At 45.0% G+C, this 19483-nt stretch overlaps 1 protein-coding gene across 7 annotated transcripts in view; it reads left to right on the top strand.

The window, feature by feature from the left end:
* The window catches only part of LOC138850456 (uncharacterized), a 157369-nt gene that overhangs the window by 98821 nt on the left and 39065 nt on the right, over positions 1-19483 (top strand). Inside the window, exons 1-3 of one of the 7 annotated variants that reach the window (XM_089336791.1) lie at positions 15088-15858; positions 16549-16625; positions 18206-18273. The exons of 3 other annotated variants lie outside the window; for them this stretch is intronic. Coding sequence is in view for 2 of the 4 variants with exons in the window: in XM_070077112.2 (XP_069933213.1) it covers positions 15832-15858 (27 nt within the window). In the remaining 2 variants the exon portion in view is untranslated. Of the gene's footprint in view, positions 1-15087; positions 15859-16548; positions 16626-18205; positions 18274-19483 lie in introns of those variants that run through there. 3 more of the 7 variants (XM_089336789.1, XM_089336790.1, XM_070077112.2) reach the window with 3 other exon arrangements.

Raw genomic sequence — 19483 nt, 5'->3', positions numbered from 1 at the left:
CCATATGAGATGCTGTTATTACACGAGGCCACTTAACCTCCTCTGCCACAGTGCTGGTCCCTATTTGTCATAAAAGCAGGAGACTCTGAGATAGGCAGAGACAGATGGGGAGAGAGAGTAAGAATGACAGTTTATTTCTTGAATGGCTACAACAGGCAGATCTTTGGCAGGCTGAAGCCAGCAGCCATCATTGTCTCTTACATTGGGTAACAGGCACATAAGGCTTGGACCATCCTCTGCTGCTTTCCCAGGCATATTAGCAAGAAACTGGATCAGAAGCAAAGTAGCTGGGATTAGAGCTGGTGCTCTGATAGGGAATGCTGGCAGCACAAACAATGGCTTGACATGCTGCATAATTCAGGATAATGAATAGCCTCTCATGGAATCATTAGGGTTTTCTAAATAGCTAAGGTCCAGTTTTGTTTCTTTTTCTCACTAATTGCTCCCACTAGATGTTTCAGTCCTATACACAATTGAGGTGATAAGAGTAGACATCCTTGTATTCTTTGTTGTTATAGGAAATGTTTTTCTTTTCTTTTTTTAAGATTTATTTATTTATTTCAAAGTTAGAGTTACACAGAAAGAGGAAAGGCAGAGAGAGATAGAGGGGTCTTCCATCTGCTGGTTCACTCCCCAGATGGCTGTAACAGCTAGAGCTATGCCATCAGAGGCCAGGAGCCAGGAGCTTCCTCCAGGTCTCCCACATGGGTGCAGGGGCCCAAAGACTTGGGCCGTCTTCTACTGCATTCTCAGGCCACAGCAGAGAGTTGGATCAGAAGAGAAACAGCTGGACTAGAACCAGTACCCATATGGGATTCTGACACTTCAGGCCAGGGCTTAATCCACTGCACCAAGCGCTGGCCCTGGAAATGTTTATATTTTCAAGGAGTCAGGAGAGACAGAGAGAAATCTTCCATGCTCTGGTTCATTCCTGACGGCTGCAATGGCCAGCCTTGGGCCAGCCGAAAGACAGGGGCTTCTTTTGGGGCTCACATGGGTTACAAGGGCCCAAGCATTTGGAGAATCTTCTTTTGACATTTCCTGGTCATTAAAAGGGAGCTTCATCAGAAGTGGAGTATCTGGGACACAAACAATGCCATATGAGAGGTTGGCATTAGATGGTGACTTTACCCAGTATTCCACGATGTCTGCCTAAGAGGAAAAGTTTTCAAATTTTCACTGTTGACTGTGGTGTTAGCTGTGAGCTTGTCATTTATGGCCTTTATTTTATTGAGATGCATTTCTTTTTTTAAAAGATTTATTTAGTATTTCAAAGTTACAAAGTACAAATACAAAGTATTTCAGAGTTACAAAGAGAGAGCAGAGGCAGAGATCTTCCATTCACTAGTTCAACTCCCCAAATGAATGCCCAACTGATGGCAGGGCTGGGCCAGGTCAAAGCCAGGAGCCAGGAGCTTCATCCAAGTCTCCAACATAGGTGCAAGCAGTTGGGCCATCCACTGCTGCTTTTCCTGGCACAGTAGCAGAGACCTGGATCAGAAGTGGAGCAGCTGGGACTTGAATCAGTGACCATGTGGGATGCTGATGCTGTAGACAGTGGCCTAACCATCTGTACTGCAACACTGGCCCTGTCTCTCTCTCTTTTTTAAAGATTTATTTATTTAATAGAGTTACACAGAGAGAAGAGAGGCAGAGAGAGAGAGAGAGAGAAAGAGGGAGAGAGAGAGAGAGAAAGAGAGAAAGAGAGAAAGAGGTCTTCCATCCAGTGGTTCACTCCCCAGATTGTGAGAGAGAGAAAGAGAGAGAGAGAGAGAGAGAGAGAGAGAGAGGTCTTCCATCCAATGGTTCACTCCCCAGATGACCACAACAGTTGGAGCTTCACTGATCCAAAGCCAGGAGCCAGGAGCTTCTTCCAGGTCCTCACTTGGGTGCAGGGGCCCAAGGACTTGGGCCATCTTCTACTGCTTTCCCAGGCCATCAACAGAGAGCTGGATTGGAATAGGAGCAGCTGGTTCTAGAACTGGCACCCATATGGGATGCTGGCGCTTTAGGCCAGGGCGATAGTCTGCTGCACCACAGCATCAGCCCCTGGCCCTCTCTCTTGAAATTTTTAAATAATGAATCTGGGTTTGTTTTGCCAGATGCTTTTTTCTTTGCAGCTGTTATAGAATACAAAATTAAGAGAATTTATATAACCTAAGAACCAATTTTTTGAAAAACAAATTCTAGCAGAAAAAATAAATATATAGGAATGAATTTAATCTAGGAAGATAATTACCTGAATGCTGAATATTTTATAATGTTGATGAAGAAATTGAATACAACAGAAATAATTGAAACATTACTCAAGTTCATAAGTTAGAATAGTATTAGGATATTCTTACTATCCAAATCAATATACAGACTCAGTGCAATTGCGAAGTTTCAATGCTATACTTTAACAAAACTTTTTAAAAGATTTATTTATGTGAAAGAATTGCGGAGAGACAGAGACAGAGAATCAATTGTTCCATCCACTGGTTCACTCCACAGATGGCCACAAAGGCTGTGGCAGGGTGCTGATCCAAAGCCAAGAAACAGGATTTCTTCCAGGTCTCCAAGGACTTGGGCCATCTTCCATTGCTATCCTAGACCACAGCAGAGAGCTGAATCATAAGTGGAGTAGTCGGTACTTGAACTGGCACGCTTATGGGATGCTGGTACTGCAGGTGGTGGTTTTACCCACTAAACCACAGTGCCAACCAGCCCCTCTTTAACAAAATATTTTAAAGTCCCCAGAATTGTACAGAACTGTGAAGGATAATGAATAGTCAAGTCAATATTGAAGTAAAAGAAGAAAGCTGGAATGGTCACAATACTTTATTTTACAAAGCTATAGTAATCAAAATAGCATATCACTAGCACTAAAGCAGATACATTAAGCAATGGGGCAGAATAGAGAACAAGTCATTAACCTATAGTCAAATGACTTTTTTTTTTTTTTTTGGACAGGCAGAGTGGACAGAGAGAAAGGTCTTCCTTCTATTGGTTCACACTCGAATGGCCGCTGCGGCCAGCGCACCACGTTGATCTGAAGCCAGGTGCTTCTCCTGGTCTCCCATGTGGATGCAGGGCCCAAGCACTTGGGCCATCCTTCACTGCCTTCCCGGGACACAGCAGAGAGCTGGACTGGAAGAGGAGCAACCGGGACAGAATCCAGCACCCCGACTGGGACTAGAACCCGGTGTGCTGGTGCCGCAGGCAGAGCATTAGTCTATTGAGCTGTGGAGGTGGCCAGTCAATTGACTTTTAAGGTGTCTAGAACAGATGAAGAAAAATAAGTAGTCTCTTCAATACAAAGTGTTTGGAAAAGTCAACCAATTCTTTTTGCATTTGAAGAGAAATTATCCAGATAACATTGAGAGCCTGGAGTGCTTCATGAAATTTATGGGGTCATGTGAGGGTATTTTAAGGATGAAAAGAGAGGAGGTTGTAGGCATTTCTTTAATTTCTTTATTTGCTTACTTATTAATTAACAGGGAGAGAGAGAGGGAGAGATCTTCCACCTGCTGTTTCACTTCCCCAGATGGTGGCATCAGCCAGGGCTTAATCATGCCAAATCCAGGAGTCAGGAGCTTCTTCATGGTCTCCTGCCTGGGCAGCTGGGGCACAAGTACTTGGGACATCTTCCACTGCTTTTGAAAGGCCATTAGCAAAGTGCTGGATTGGAAGTGCAGCAGCCAAGACTAAAATCAGTATGCTGGAGTCATAGTTGGCAATTTTACCTGTTACACCACAACAGCAGCTGCTGTAGGTGTTTCTTTAAGAAAAAACTCCCAAGTTCTGGGTTTAGCTGTAGTGATCTTCTGCATAAATAGAAGGTTTACACAGCCAGTTTCTGCATAGCTTTATCTTGCAGGTGCATCACCATTCTACAGCAGTAATAAAAGCAACATGCTAGTATTTCTGTACCTCAAATGAAACCAGAGAAATTAGTGATTTTTCTGCCTGAAAACTTTCAGTTTAAAACCAGGAAGAGTCATTGATTAAGACTTTGTGTGCATGGGGCTTCCACTTTAGTGTAGAGGATAAAGCCACTGCCTGTCTTGGCAGCATAATATGGACATGGGTTTGAGTCCCAGATGCTCCACTTCTGATCCATCTTTGATAATGCACCTGGGAAATGAGCAGAGGATGGCCCAAGTCCTCAGTTCCTACAACCACTTGGGAGACCTGGAGAAGCTCTTGGCTCTTGACTTGGGTGGGCCCGTCTCTGGCTGTTGCAGCAATTTGGGGAGTGAACCAGCAGATGGAAGATCTCTCTGTCTCTCCCTCTCTCTCTTTGTAAGGCTATCTTTCAAATAAATAAATAAATATTTAGCAAAAATAAAAAAGACTTAGAATGAGGCCAGACATTGCATTTTAAGACATGTTGAGTTCGGAAGCAGTCCACACAGCAGACTCATAGAATGACAATCATTTTAAATAGCATATAGATGTAGCATTAGGTGTGAGAATATTAAGTATCATATCTAGTTCTCCTCTCTTTTTCAAAATGGGAGGGCACTCTAGAGATTGTAGTTCTAGCAGAGTCTTTTTGTGCCAGTTACTATCCATCATTCATTAAAAATCTTTATAACTTCTTTGCTTTATCTAATTTGCTTTAGAGTTCACACCAGTGACTCACTACATCTTGACTTTTGTTTCTTCCATGTGATCAAGATCTAGTTCTGAAATCACAGCTGATCAATCATGTTCCATCTGTCTCTTGTTGCAAAGTTGTATTTGACCTGGTTTTTCATGCAGACCCATGTCAAGATAGAAACATTTGATGAGAAGAAGTCAGTGTAAATATGTTTTTAGTCACATTTGATTAACAAGGAAGATTTAGGAGTGGTCATCAGGCTAACTTTATCTGTAGTCCATTGCTAAACTTAGATCTATCTGTTCTGTATACAGAAGACGTTGCCCTGAAGTACCTAGCCAGGATTATTTTGCTGGGAATTGTACTTCTGCAGAAGTATGCCATTCAATAGGCCCAAAGTTCAAAATAAAAGTGTTTAACAAAACCAACAAGATGATAACAAATTGAGTTACATCTATGCATATAAGCTATACAGAAGTTATATGTTAAAACAATGAACAAGGTTACAAGCGAATACCAGAATACCATAATTAACATCATATAAGTACACAGGAAATGCTTATTAACCTCAGTGAAAGTTTTCAGGCCCATGAACATGGGCTGGTATTGTGGCCCAGTGGTTCAGCTGCCATCTTTGATGCCTACATCCCATACGAGTGCCAATTTGAGTCACTTCTTATTTGGCTCCATGCTAATGGACCTGGGAAAGCAGTAGAAGATGACATAAGTGCTTGGACCCCTGTCACCCATGGGGAAGACTCAGATGAAGTTCCTGATTCCTGGCTTCAGCCTTGCCCCATTCCATATATTGCAACCACTTGTGGAGTATACCATGGATGGAAGACCTCTCTTTCTCTGTCTCTCCCTCTTTGTCTGTAATTCTGCCTTTCAAATAAATGAAAAACTAAATCTATGAAATAAAACAAAAACAATGAACAGAGTTGTGATCTGAAAGAAGGAGTATTACAGTGTGCTAACTACTTACATTAAATATGTATAATGTCTGATCCAAAACTTCTGAAAGTTAAAAATTGAATCCAAGACAGGCTTATATTTTCTTTTTTAACAGCAATATCTGGTATTTTCAAGTTTTGGGGTTCACTAAGAAGTGAAAACTCTATTCACTAATTGCAAGGGTAGGAGTTCATGATGCCAGATATTCTGTGCATAATTTTTGTATATGCTAACGTTTTCAAGGATATTGTGGTATGATGATAATAGATTCTTCTTTTTTAAAATTTATTCATTTTTACTTGAAAGCCAGAATTACAAAGAGGCAGAGGCAAGAGGGAGAGAAAGATGTCCTCCATCTGCTTGTTCACTCTTCCAAATGGCCACAATGGCCAGAGCTGAGCTGATCTGAAGCCAGGAGCTTCTTCTGGTTCTCCCACACTGGTGCAGGGGCCCAAGGGCTTGAGCCATCTTCCATTGCTTTCCCAGGCCATAGCAGAGAGCCAGATCAGAAGTGGAGCAGTCGGGACCTGAATCATTGCCCATATGGGATGCCAGCACTGCAGGTAGCGACTTTGCTTGCTATGCCACAGTGCCGGCCCTGGTAATGGATTCTTACTGGGCTCATACAATAACGTTGCCACAAGAAATCAAAAAAGTTTTGCATTTTAGAGGAATTAAGTAGGTAGAAAGGTAAACATTTCCACCTATTTATAAAACTATACTAAAGTATAGTAACCAATAGAAATTGTAGAAATCTTCCTGAATCTAGATGAAACACTGAAATGCAGAACCAAAAACATTTAAATAAAAGCATAGAAATCCATAAATATGATTAATTCAATCTCATGTAACTAATTCTATGTATTTGAAAGACAGTTACAGAGAGAGACAGAGACACACAGAGAGAGAGAGAGCACTTGCATTTGCTGGTTCACTCCCCAAGTGGCTGAAACAGTTGGAGCTGAGCTAATCTGAAGCTAGGATCCAGGAGCTTCTTCTGGGTCTCCCATGTGGATGTAGAGGCCCGAGGACCTGAGCCATCCTCTGTTGCTTTCTCAGGAACATGAATAGGGAGCTGGATCAACAGTGGAGCTCCCAGGACTCAAACTGGTGCCCATACGGAATGCTGGAGTGTCAAGCCAGGGCTTTAACCCACTGTGCCACAGCACTGGCCCCTCTACTAGCAGTTTAATGGGATTTTTAGTTTTTTTCTTTGCCGCAGCATTCTGGAAATTAGTGTCTAAAGTAGCCTAAGATCTGTATTTAAGAATATTTTCTGCTAAACTGATTTCAAATGTTTTTAGAAAATACAAAATTATCCTTTGACATATCCAAGGGTCCAGCTAGAAATCTCAAGGTCAAAATGCTTAGAACCTTGATCCTGAGAAATCCTATCAAGAATGCAAAAAGGGCTTCACATGTTTGGTCAAAACTTCTCTTGTCATGAGCTGTACCAAATCCTCTCTGGATTTGGGGGACCAAAAATTGGGAATTTCTTACATCCAGGGGGCTGAAGCTCATGGCTCCAAGGCAGTTACCATGCTGAAAAATGACTATTTGACTCCTCAGGTACCCTAGTCTCTACTGTGGACCACATATTGATTGTCAGAGTGCTTTGCTTGCACACTAGAGTTTCTCACCTGATTTCACTCAGATTTAAAAGCTGTAGGAAATCATGGGAGTATCCATTAGGAGTTTAGGTCTCCAGACATCACCAGTCACTGGGTTCCACATTCCCCTTCCTTCCCACAACTAAGTTCAGCTAAGTCAAAGGAAAAGGGTAGCTCTTTGTATTTCCTTTCTGAAAACATCAATGCTGAAAACATTTAAGTGAAGTCTTCTCTAGAAATTTCAAGTTGGATGGGCCAGGGCCGTGGCTCACTTGGTTAATCCTCTGTCTGCAGTGCTGGCATCCCCTATGGGCACCAGGTTCTAGTCCCAGCTGCTCCCCTTCCAGTCCAGCTCTGCTGTGGCCCAGGAGGGCAGTGGAGGATGACCTAAGTGGTTGGGCCCCTGAACCTGCATGGGAGACCAGGAAGAAGCACCTGGCTCCTGGCTGCAGATTGGTGCAGCTCTGGCCATTGCAGCCATTTGGGGAGTGAACCAACAGAAGGAACACCTTTCTCTCTGTCTCTCTCTCTCTCACACTGTCTATAACTCTACCTGTCAAATTAAAAAGAAAAGAAAAGAAATTTCAAGTTGGAGAGAACATTTATCCAAGGTCTATGATCTAGATTGCTGATTATTTTTAGCATCTTTGAGCAAGAATTGTTAATGAGCTTTTCATCTTAGATCACCAAAGTGTTCCAAGTTTCAGTGAAGCACCACAGAATTCAAAGGAAATCTCATCAATCTCTTCCTAGCAGTTTATTTCCTGACAGTCACCTCCCAATAAAAGCAGCCAAAAGAACTTCGAAGATCACAGACACACATTAATGGAGCAATATGCCAAGTCCATGTTTATAAATTAGCTTTCAAATGGTCGGGGATTGGGGTAGTAATCTTAAATCTCCATGCACAAGTCCACAAAACAAGACAAGCTGTGTGCCAAGAAAGAGGAGACAGAGCATGGAGCCACAGGCAGACCAGGTTTATTCAGAATGTTGATTCCCTCCAAGGTGAATGCATGGCAGAGAGTTCCCAGCAAACACAGCAAAGAGAGAACCCTCTGTCTTACAGACTGGTGCTTTATATAGCACAAAGTGGTGGGAAGGAGCTTGGAGGTCTGAGCTAAAGCAGGGCTGCTGAGATAGAGAAGAGCTTGGGCTAGATTTAAAGGTCCTTTGAGGTCACAGTGTGAGCTGGGAGGGGTTTGGGCTGAGGCTGGGCTCTGAGGCTGAGCACTGAGATAGAGGGAGACAGCTTGGGAGGAGTGGGGGAGATCTCAGGCTGATAGCAGAGTTTTCACATAGTGTTGTGTCTAAAAGTTGAGGCAGGGCATGGCTGGTCAAGGCGGGGTGGGGGGGAGAGGCTGTATTAGCAAGTCAGAGAAACAGGGGACTGCTTGTTGTGTAGGTGAGAGATCAACATGGACATAAGGATTTTTGTCCTTTCTCCATCACTGTGTATGACAAAGTCAGAATAAAGCAGACTTTGGTGGGAAATTTCTGATATAAATTCTATAATAAAATTTAGCCAATCACAATCTTTTGCAGTTCAGATAGATTTCTATGGGTGATCCCATGGGACTGCCTGCCCTGCCCATGCAGGAGGTTGAGAGGGCATGGTGTGCTATGCCTCCCAGGAGGGACCCCACAGCCTGGCTGCTGGCAAGTGGCAGGAGCTCCAGGCCCATTTCCTCCATCCCCTCTTCCTGTTGGAAGCCTTGTGGCTATGCTTTTGTGGTTCATAAACAGAGAGCTGATAAGCAACTCCCAGACATGGGCTGGTTGCACAAAGGAGCCCAGGGGCCTATGTGTGCTAAGTGACCTAGAAGTCAATTAGTTGGAGGCCTTTTGGCATGTTGCCCCTTCTGCTCTATAGACTTGCTGTTGCCACCCAAGGTTTTTTCTTCCCCTCTTCCCCTATAAATTCTGAGCCTGATTGCTAAAAAACAGACAGGCTCATCAGGCCTGTCTCCAGTGTTTCTTGTGGAGAGATGCTGTTGCTCTTCCAGCCGGACAGCTGAGGGTCTCACGCAGAGACCACAGATGTCAGTCTTTAGATAATGGGATTCATGTTTGGCTGCCTTTCAGCTGGGAACCTGAGGAAATGTCTAGCAAGGGTGAATGCCATAGGAGTTGTCAGAGACCTAGTTGAGAAAATGATGTGCACCACCAATGGCAAAATCCAGCTCTAATGACAGAACTCCCAATCCCAATATGGAGCCACACATTTAGCATCTTTCAAGTCAGCAAGGAGTACTTACATTTTGCAAGAACTCTCAGTCAAGTCTCAAGCTATGTGCATGCCTATATTTGTTTTAAGCAAATATCATTTGTTGGGCCATGTGTAGGAAAGATAAGCAGAATATTAGCCACATTAGGCCCTTTATTCACAAGTTCCAACATCATTACTGGCACCAATTCAGATTTAAGAGGAAGGCAATTACTAACCTTGGGTGTGCATCTTGGGGAAGGGGCAAAGGAGATGCTGTGTTTCCTGTCTCTTTGCTCATTTTCTAGCCTGCAAACCTTTCTTCTTCTCTAGTAGCCCCAGGCAAGAAATCAGCCTGCTTCACTTGCTCATAAGTTCTTCTTGAAAATCCCATGGCACGGCCAGCGCTGCGGGTCACTAGGCTAATCCTCCACCTTGTGGCACTGGCACACCGGATTCTAGTCCTGGTCCGGGCACCGGATTCTGTCACGGTTGCTCCTCTTCCAGGCCGGCTCTCTGCTGTGGCCAGGGTTTGCAGTGGAATATGGCCCAAGTGCTTGGGTCCTGCACCCCATGGGAGACCAGGAGCAGCACCTGGCTCCTGCCATCGGATCAGCGTGGTGTGCCGGCTGCAGCACGCTGGCCACGGCAGCCATTGCGGGGTGAATCAACAGCAAAAGGAAGACCTTTCTCTTTGTCTCTCTCTCACTGTCCACTTTGCCTGTCAAAAAAAAAAAAAAAAAAAAAAAGAAAAAAAAAGAAAAAGAAAAGAAAATCCCATTGCCCACTCTCCCTCTGTCTGACCCTCATTCATATCAGGCATGTGAGTGAACACATGAGACAGCACCCAACATTGCACATTAAGTTGTCATTATGACCCACAGCCTGCATACATTAACCAGAATCTCATCTGGTGGTCTCTCAACATCACCCACCCAGCTTGTTGTACTCAATTGAGGCTCATCTAAGTTCAGAGGAGCATAAGGGGATGGGCATGTAGTCAGGAGTCCACCCTGCCTTGCAGGGCTACCCCTGCCACATCACCTTCTGAAAATATTGTTGCTATGGCAACTTTCCAACCTTGAGGCCAGTGCTTCATACTTCCTCTGACTGTAGGTCTACACATATCCCTTGGCCTCATCAGGCACTCCAGGAGCAGACTTGCTCCATGCATACTGCAATGCTGGCCAGACAGAGGCAGGATTAGCTCAAACCACTGCCACCAGTCATCCCTGATGTGTCAACAGCTGCAGCCAGTACCACGAGGCCACAGCTCACAGCACATCTGTGACCATCCTACTCTGTGGGCAGATGTGTGATGTGGCAAGCCTCTGAGTCTTCTGCTGGATCCTTTAATCAATGGGTTCTAGAGGGGCAGGGCCTTTCCTCCCCAAATGTTTTCTACACTGTCAAGAGAGTGCCTGCCCAACTCTGGTCTTAGGGGATTTGTCATTGTTCCAGGAGCATGTACTCAGGGGTGGTTGGCTGGGCACTTCTGAAGTGTGAACAGGATTTTCTGTGTTTTTTTTTTTTTTTTTTTTTTTTTTTGCTTTGTAAGGAGGACTCTATGGTTGAACATGACCAAAGTCCCCTGCCTCAGTTTTCTCACCTCCAAGTACACCCATAAGGTGAGAATAGATTCATGAGTCTTCCATTTACATGATACCTCAAGATTCTCTTCATTCAGCCATTCACATTCACATGTGCCCGGTGATGTGGGGCTATGGGAGGTCTGGTGGCTTGAAAGGTTTATGCTAAGAAGACAAGGTCAGGAATGAGCCTTCCTATGAAAGAGGAAATCTCAGGGTTAAAAAGATTCTGGCTTCAAATGTGGGGAGCTCCCACAGTCCCCTCAGCCAAGGCCAGAGATGATTTTCTCTTTCTTGGTTATGCCTCTCTGCCAAGACATGGGCACTAGGATACAAGTTGGGAGATCCCAGCCTAGTCCAAGTTGATGATTGGTTTGACAGCCTGCCAGTCAAGATCCATGTGCTGATCCCAGCTTTAGTTACCAAGCTTCTACCTACATCTGCCTATTTTCATTTCATACAATGGTGTCATTTCTGGGCTCTGCTACCTCTGAGATCTGACTCTTTTTTAAAAAAAGATTTATTTATTTATTTGAAAGTCAGAGTTACACAGAGATAGAAGGAGAGGCAGAGAGAGGAGGTCTTCCATACACTGGTTCACTTCACAGTTGGTGGCTGCAATAGCTGGAGCTGCACTGCTCAGAACCCAGGAGCCAGGAGATTCCTCCAGGTCTTCCCATGAGGGTGCAGGGGCCCAAGGGCTTGTGCCATCTGCTTTCCCAGTCCACCTCAGAGTTCTGGATCAGAAGTGGAGCAGCTGGGAATTGAACCAGTGCCCATATGGGATGCTGGCACTGATGGGGGTAGCTTTACCCTCTACACCACAATGCCAGCCCTGAGATCTGACCTTAACCTGGTGGTTCCTGCCTGATGGGCATGGCATCCACAAATGATGTAGGTGATTGTATTCTGCACCCACAACTTTTGTCACATTGTTTTTAATTATCTATGTCCTTGTCATTTGCCCACCAGGACTGAAATCACCTTTAGGGTAATCATGATATTCACATTATTCGTATTGCATCAATCATACCCAGGAGAGTACCAGGCATAATGCAGACAAGTCACCCCTGTCTCCCTTCCTCCTCTGCTCCTCATTCCCACAGTGCTAGGGGCTCTTGCTCTTCTCCTCCTCCACCCCTCCCTCTGCACAGCTACCACCACCATGAGACCCACACACCATGCTCCTCTACTCCCTCTGACCCCATACACTCTCCAGTTCCAGTGGATCCTAACAGGAGGACATATCAAGTGTGGAGGTTTAGTTGTACTCATGAAGCGAAGCTACAGAGCTCCACTATCACTAAGTGAATTGTGGATGTTGGACTTGAAAGCTCTGATTCTTGTGCTCAGTTCCATGGTCCTATGACAACTGAGAGCATGGCAGAAATTAAGGAGATGCCTGCCTGCATATCCCATTCAGTTAGGAGCCACAGAGCTCTGCAGCATTGTTGTTGGAGCCCTTTCCATTTATTCACTGCTCAAACCTATTGCTTTCTTTTCTGCTTTGTGTCCATCCACTCATATCAGAGTAGCCAGGACAGTGAGTTTTTGTGAGTCATGATGGTGAGCCAGCGGCTAGACACCTTACTTAGACTTTATAATGTGCATTTTGGCTATTCCAGGAAATTGTTTTTTAAAGATTTACTTATTTATTTGAAATAGTTACACAGAGAGAGAAGGAGAGGAAGAAAGAGAGGGAAAGGTCCTCCATCCGTTGGTTCATTCCCAGTTGGCTGCAATGGTCAGAGCTGTGTCAATCTGAAGCCAGGAGCCAGGAGCCTCTTCAGGTCTCCCACATGGGTGCAGGGGCCCAAGGCCTTGGGCCATCTTCTACTGCTTTCCCAGGCCATAGCAGAGAGCTGGATCAGAAGTGGAGCAGCCAGGACTTGAACTGATGCCCATATGGGATGCCACACTGCAGGTGGCAGCTTTACCCACTATGCCATAGTGCTGCCCCCTCCCCAAGGAATTTTTTTTTACTTCTTTCCTGCTTAATTGTGCTTTAGTTACCTAAGGTTGATGAATCTATAAATTGTGAATTAGCGAGGTATTCCAAATTTAGCTTTGAAATATATGATTTTGTGGGTTTTTTAACTTAACTTTTTTTATATAATTTTTTTTTTTTGACAAGCAGAGTGGACAGTGAGAGAGAGAGACAGAGAGAAAGGTCTTCCTTTTACCATTGGTTAAACCCTCCCATGGCCTCTGTGGCCGGCGCACTGCAGCCATTGCACCACGCTGATCTGAAGGCAGGAGCCAGGTGCTTCTCCTGGTCTCCCATGGGTGCAGGGTCCAAGGACTTGGGCCATTCTCCACTGCACTCCCTGGCCACAGCAGAGAGCTGGCCTGGAAGAGGGGCAACCAGGACAGAATCTGGCACTCCGACCGGGACTAGAACCCGGTGTGCCAGTGCCACAAGGTGGAGGATTAGCCTATTGAGCCACGGCGTCAGCCTTTTTATAAATATTGACCATTACTACTCTTTTTAAAAAATATTTATTTACTTACTTATTTGAAAATCAGAGTTACACAGAGAGAGGGGAGGCAGAGAGAGAGAGAGAGAGGTCTTCTATCTGATGGTTCACTCTCCAATTGGCCACAATGGCCAGAAGTGTGCTGATTCAAAGCCATCAGCCAGGAGCTTCCTCCAGGTCTCCCATGTGGGTGTAGGGGACCAAGTATCCTCTACTACTTTCCCAGGCCATAGCAGAGAGCTGGATTGAAAGTGGAGCATCCAGGTCTTGAACAGGGGCCCATATGTGATGCCGGCACTTCAGGCCTGGGTGTTAACCTGCTGTGCCACAGCGCCAGCCCCTGAATTTTACTTTTTTATTTAGAGAAATGGATTATGTCTTCTAGTTTCTAAGTAACTGCATCATAATGAGGACCATTGTAGATTGTAGCAGTTAAAAATATTTGGCTTGATGATCAACATAAGGCTTATAGATAGTAGCTACCCATGAGATTGTGTCTTGGATTTAGGGGAAGTTTATGTCAGTTGGAGGTAGCCTTTTATTACTGATGAACATGAATGTACTGAGAACTCCTTGTCCTTTAAATAATAAAATCCAAATTGAAGATTTACACATGAGTTCCCTCCTGCCTTCATCTACCATTGAAATCATGCTGTTTCTGCCTTTTGGATCTCCCTGTAATCTGTTGCCTCTTCTTCATTCCCACTACCACCATACCTTGGTTCAGGTCCTACTAAATTACCTTTGATATACTTTTTAATTGACCTCTCTGCTTTTTGTTTTTCTTACCTTTGTGTAAAGCCTCTTATTTCATCCATTTTTCTGATTGCTCAGGTTCTCTTATTCCAATAACTAGGAAAATCATGTGGCTGGTAGTTCTTTCAACACACTGTGTTTCTCTACAATGAAGATTAGGATTGTAGATACTCTTCCTCTCCCTCACTTTTTATTTTAGAGATGAGAAATCTGGGGTTTTAGAAACTGAGCCTGCAGATAAAAGAAATATTTCTTTTTTTAAAGAAGATTGTTTTATTTGAAAGGCAGAGTTACAGAAAGGCAGAGGCAGAGAAAGAGAGAGAAAGAGAGAGAGAGAGATAGAAGTCTTCCATGCACTGGTTCACTCCCCAAATGGCTGCAATACCCATAGTTAAGCTAATCCAAAGCCAGGAGCCAGGAAATTCTGGGTCTCTGATGTGGATGCAGGGTCCCAGGCATTTGGGCCATCTTCTACTGCTTTCCCAGGCTAGAGTAGAAAGCTGTATTGGAAGCAGAGCAGCAGGGACTTGAACTAGCCCCCGTATAGAATGTCGGTGCTGAAGGCGGAGGCTTAGCCCACTATGCCACAGTGTTGGTCCCGAAAGACTTCTTAAACCAATATTTCATGTTGGTTGGCCTTTAACCTAGACTTTTTTTTTTTTTTTTACCATACTTCCATGGGCAAATTCAATTCTAATCTCTTTCCACCTCAGCTTTCTCTTTGTAAATTGAAAATATGGTCTCCAGAATTAACCCAAGGTATAATTGATACAAAGTAAGGCATTTACTCTGTTAATCTGGACCCTAGAAGATACTTGGCAATGTTAGTCCTGTATCCAGTTGTCTTTTTTTTTTTTTTTTTTTTGTACTTGGTGAATTAGAGGGTGGTGTAAAATGCTTTGAAAAGAACCACAAATAAAAGACACAAGTAAAAATTGTATTCTCAAATCTAGATGTTAAACTGTGCCGTGTACACCTGTGCTGAGAGTTACATTGAAATCCTTGTCATGGGTTACTTGAGAGAAGCTGTCCAGGAATAAAGCAGCAGGGGATTTTCCTGAGGGAAACAGCGTGTGTGAGGGAACCGGGATTTGGGACTCAGCAGCAGTGGCTGTCACTTCTTAAGATTTTGTTCAAGAAAGGAAGAACAGCAGCTGACCCTTGAGATCTGGGGTGGGAAGGAAGGGAAGGAGGGATGGAAACAAAAGCAAACGCTCTCTGGTTCCCAGCCTGTCTCCACCCACCCCGCACTGAAGCCCTAGGAGAGGGCCAGTAAGTCTATCTAGGAATGCCCTGGCCTGGACTCCATTTCCCAGAGTCACCTGGTGCTCCAACGTTTTCCGTGCTCTGAACGCCTGTGCGTGTGCATGTGGGAGAACGTGCGCATGCGTGCCTTTCCCTGTGGCTCAGGGCTGGGAACAGAAGTTCATTTACTATCAGAGAGGTCCCTGAGAGGCCGCGCTGCTCCTTCTCCCACATTCACTGGGGAGACTTGCTGTGCAAGTGCAATTGCAGGCGGTTCGGGAGCACACACCCCAGACCTGCCGCCCGCTGCTTCTGTGCCTCTGCATCTGCCACCGTGGGCCCCAAGTTCCAGCGACTTCTCCTGTCCCACACTCTCCGCTTTGCTCCCTGTGTGTCCTGAAGGAAGGGGATGTGCTCCCGAGATTTTCCACAGCAAGTATGGAGAACAGGAGGGGCACAGATGTGTGTGTGGGAGAGGGGAGGGTGCGATGGCGGGTGGCGGCTCCCAGACCTCGATCACTTGCTTCTCAGTGATGCTGGGAGCTTCTCTGGCAGAGTCAAGTCTGGGAACCAGGTGTTGTGTCTCCCACCGCCACTTCCCAGTCTCCTGATGCTCGGCCAGTCCCACGGGCTGCCTTACTCAAATTCTCCTTAAAGTACACTGGGTGAGGAACAGCACCAGCAGGGCAGTTGAGAGCACGCTGAAGGAAGGAGTCCCATTCCCTAAATTTAAATAAGCCCAGTTCTCACTTTGGGTGGATCAGAGAATGCCTTGTGGCTGGCCTCCGGCTATATCCCCTGGTAGTTCCCGCTGGGCGGGGCTCGGTGGCCCTCAGCCAGAGCCTGAGGCAGTGGAGAGGTGGAGATGGAAGATCAGAGTAGGCTCTGGCTCCTGGCCCCCATGCTGGACCCCGCGGACACATTTTCAGCTGGGGCGCTGTGTGTTTGGCTGACTTTCCCAGCAGCACGTGAAGCTTGTGCAGTAGCTTTGTGGATTGATCGCTGCTCCGTGTTTAATTAACAGACTCTTTTTCAATCTGGAGCTTGAGGCCATGGAAACCTAGCTGATTTATTTTCCTGCGTTTCGATTTCTGTCTTCAACCCTTCTTTCTTCTCATGTTATTAGGGATGTCAACTTTTATTACCTGCTGCTAATCCCTTTGCAAAGTGAGAAGTGAGCTGAAATTAATGCAAGTCTACCGTGTGAGTTAATAATGAGCTACTTCAATCTGCATTTTCATAGTGGAGAGCTACAAAAACATAAATACAGAAAAGTATCAATTTTTCTTCTCTAGTTCTTTACAGTCACTCAATGCTCCACCAAGCTGATTATCTTACAGTCCATACGGTTTTAATTAAGGGGGCCAGTTACATTTTTTTTTTTAATTTGACACGCAGAGTTAGAGAGGAAGGTCTTCCTTCTGGTGGTTCACCCCTAAATGGCCACTATGGCTGGCGCGCTGTGCTGATCTGAAGCGGGAGCCAGGTGCTTCCTCCTGGTCTTCCACGTAGGTGCAGGGGCCCAAGCACTTGGGCCACAGTAGAGAACTGGACTGGAAGAGGAGCAAATGGGACAGAATCCGGTGTGCATATGGGATACCGGCGCTGCAGGCAGAGGATTAAGCAAGTGAGCCACGGTGCCGGCCAGTTACTTTTTAAAAAAAAATTATTTATTTATTTATTTGAAAGGCAGAGTTACAGAGAGGCAAAGACACACACACACACAGAGAGAGAGAGAGAGAGAGAGCTCCCATCTGCTGGTTCACTCCCCAGATGGTCACAATGGCGAGAACTGCATGGATCTGAAGCCAAAAGCCAGGACCTTCTTCCAGGTCTCCCACACAGGTACAGGGGACCAAGCACTTGGGCCATCTTCTACTGCTTTCCCAGGCCATAGCAGAGAGCTGGATCAGAAGTGGAGCAGCCAGGTCTGGAACCAGCACCCATATGGTTTTACCCGCTCAGCCACAACACCAGCTTCAAGTTACTTTTCTTATTCTGGGTTCTGTGTTTAACACCATGATATTTTCAACATGGGAGGATATTAGTGATAGATTTGCAAAATGACTGGTCTGTGGAAGACTTTGTACAAGGTGTTGATGTGAAGACGGGTAAGGAAGAAAAGAGAAAATGTGCCCCTCTCCCCCACAGAGATGCCCACACAGTACGGTAAAAGATGTGGCTTTGGGCTGGCACTGTGACTTAGTAGTTTAATCCTCTGCCTGTGGTGCCAGCATCCCATATGGGCACCAGTTCGAGACCCAGCTGCTCCTCTGATCCAGCTCTCTGCTATGGCCTGGGAAGGCAGTAGAAGATGGCCCAAGTGCTTGGGCCTCTGCACCCATGTGGGAGACCCAGAAGAAGCTCCTGGCTCCTGGCTTTAGATCAGTGCAGCTCTTCTGGCCATTTTGACCAACTGGGGAGTGAACCAGCAGAAGGAAGACCTTTCTGTCTGTCTATCCATCTCACTATCTGTAATTCTACCTCTCAAATAAATAAATAAACATCTTTTAAAAAACGAGAAATGTGGCCCTGAAAACTATTGCTATAGACTAACTTTCAGTGTAATGAAGTTTTCACTTGATTAACTGAGTGATTCATAGATTCTGTTAGAGTCCTGTTGTCACCAGATTACTAATCTGTGAAACTCACTTAGCATAGTAAGGTTACCTAGGAAGTAAGAATAGAAAGGGAATCCTGGATAGAGGTTGCTAGGGTGACAGCATTCTTCCTCTCAAACCCAGTGTGTTTTGACCTTTTCTCCCATGTACTCCCTATCACAGTGCTTGCGAGTGGACAAGCAGTGATGTGTTTCTGCTGAGAAGAGCTGCTTCACACCCAGGAAACAACTGTAAGACACTTTCTCAGCAACTATGTTGTGTGTACATTAATACGAACTTGAAAACAGCCAAGAACAGGATTGCTGGACTACTCAGGCTAACTCACTGTCCTTGGCACATCATTCCCTGCTCTGCAATAAGTTTCTGGCAAGTTCTTTAAAATTTTTAGGAGAGACATATTTCACATGAGAGACATAATCTGGTAATGCAGCAGTGATGTCTTTAAGAAAAGGTGCCATGTGAGGAAGCAGTCTGATGTGTCCATTCATCTTCCCATTAATAACTCTCATTGATGTCTAGCATAGGGTGACAGAAGCAATCCTCCTTCTGAATTGCATCAAGCCAGGAGGATTCCTCTACAATTTATCTGAGCTTTCCTTGTATGAGGGAATCACCAAATACTACATTGTATAGGGTTTTTTTTAATGCATTTTATTTACTTGAAAGGCAGATTTACAGAGAGAAGGAGAGACACAGAGAGGTCTTCCATCCATTGGTTCACTCCTCAAATGGCCACAATGACTTGGGCTGGGCTAGGTGAACCCAGGAGCTAGGAGCTTCTTCTGGTTCTCACACTTGATTTCAGGGGCCCAAACACTTGGGCCATCATCCTCTGCTTTCCCAGGTGAATTACTAGGGTGCTATATTGGAAATGAAGCAGCCAGGTCTTGAACCAGTGCCCATGTGGGGTGCTGGCACTGCCAGGGTCTGCTTAACCTACTACACCAGTCCCATGTGCATGTTTCAAAGAGGGGGAGGGGTTACATTTTTTCTAATATAACTCTCAAAATAAAGATTATAATGTGTAGTAGATGATGATTTTGGTTATATTTTGAGTTTCATTAAATTTCAATATTTTTTAAGTTAATGAGTACTAGTAGTTATCTTATTTTTTTTAAAGATTTATTTATTTTACTTGAAAGTCAGAGTTACAGAGAGGAGAGGCAGAGAGAGAGAAGTCTTCATCTGCTGGCTGACTCCCCAATTGGCTACAGTGGTCGGAACTGTGCCGATCCAAAGCCAGGAGCCAGGAGCTTCTTCTGTGTAGTAGTTATCTTATGCTATCCTTGCTTTGGATAAACAAACTCTCCCATCCCTCAGTTAAAATGTTTTTTAAAACAGGTTTATTTTGAGGGCTGGCACTGTGGCATGGCAGGTGAGACTGCCACCTACAGTGCTGGCATCCCATATGGATGCTTGTTTGAGATCCAGCTTCCTGCC

The sequence above is a fragment of the Oryctolagus cuniculus genome, chromosome 7 (assembly GCF_051225735.1).
Source record: "Oryctolagus cuniculus isolate XC-2025 breed Fujian yellow rabbit chromosome 7, ASM5122573v1, whole genome shotgun sequence".
Lineage (NCBI taxonomy): Eukaryota > Metazoa > Chordata > Mammalia > Lagomorpha > Leporidae > Oryctolagus > Oryctolagus cuniculus.
The sequence above is the reverse complement of the archived record's forward strand: the minus strand, read 5'-3'. Positions and strand labels throughout refer to the sequence as shown.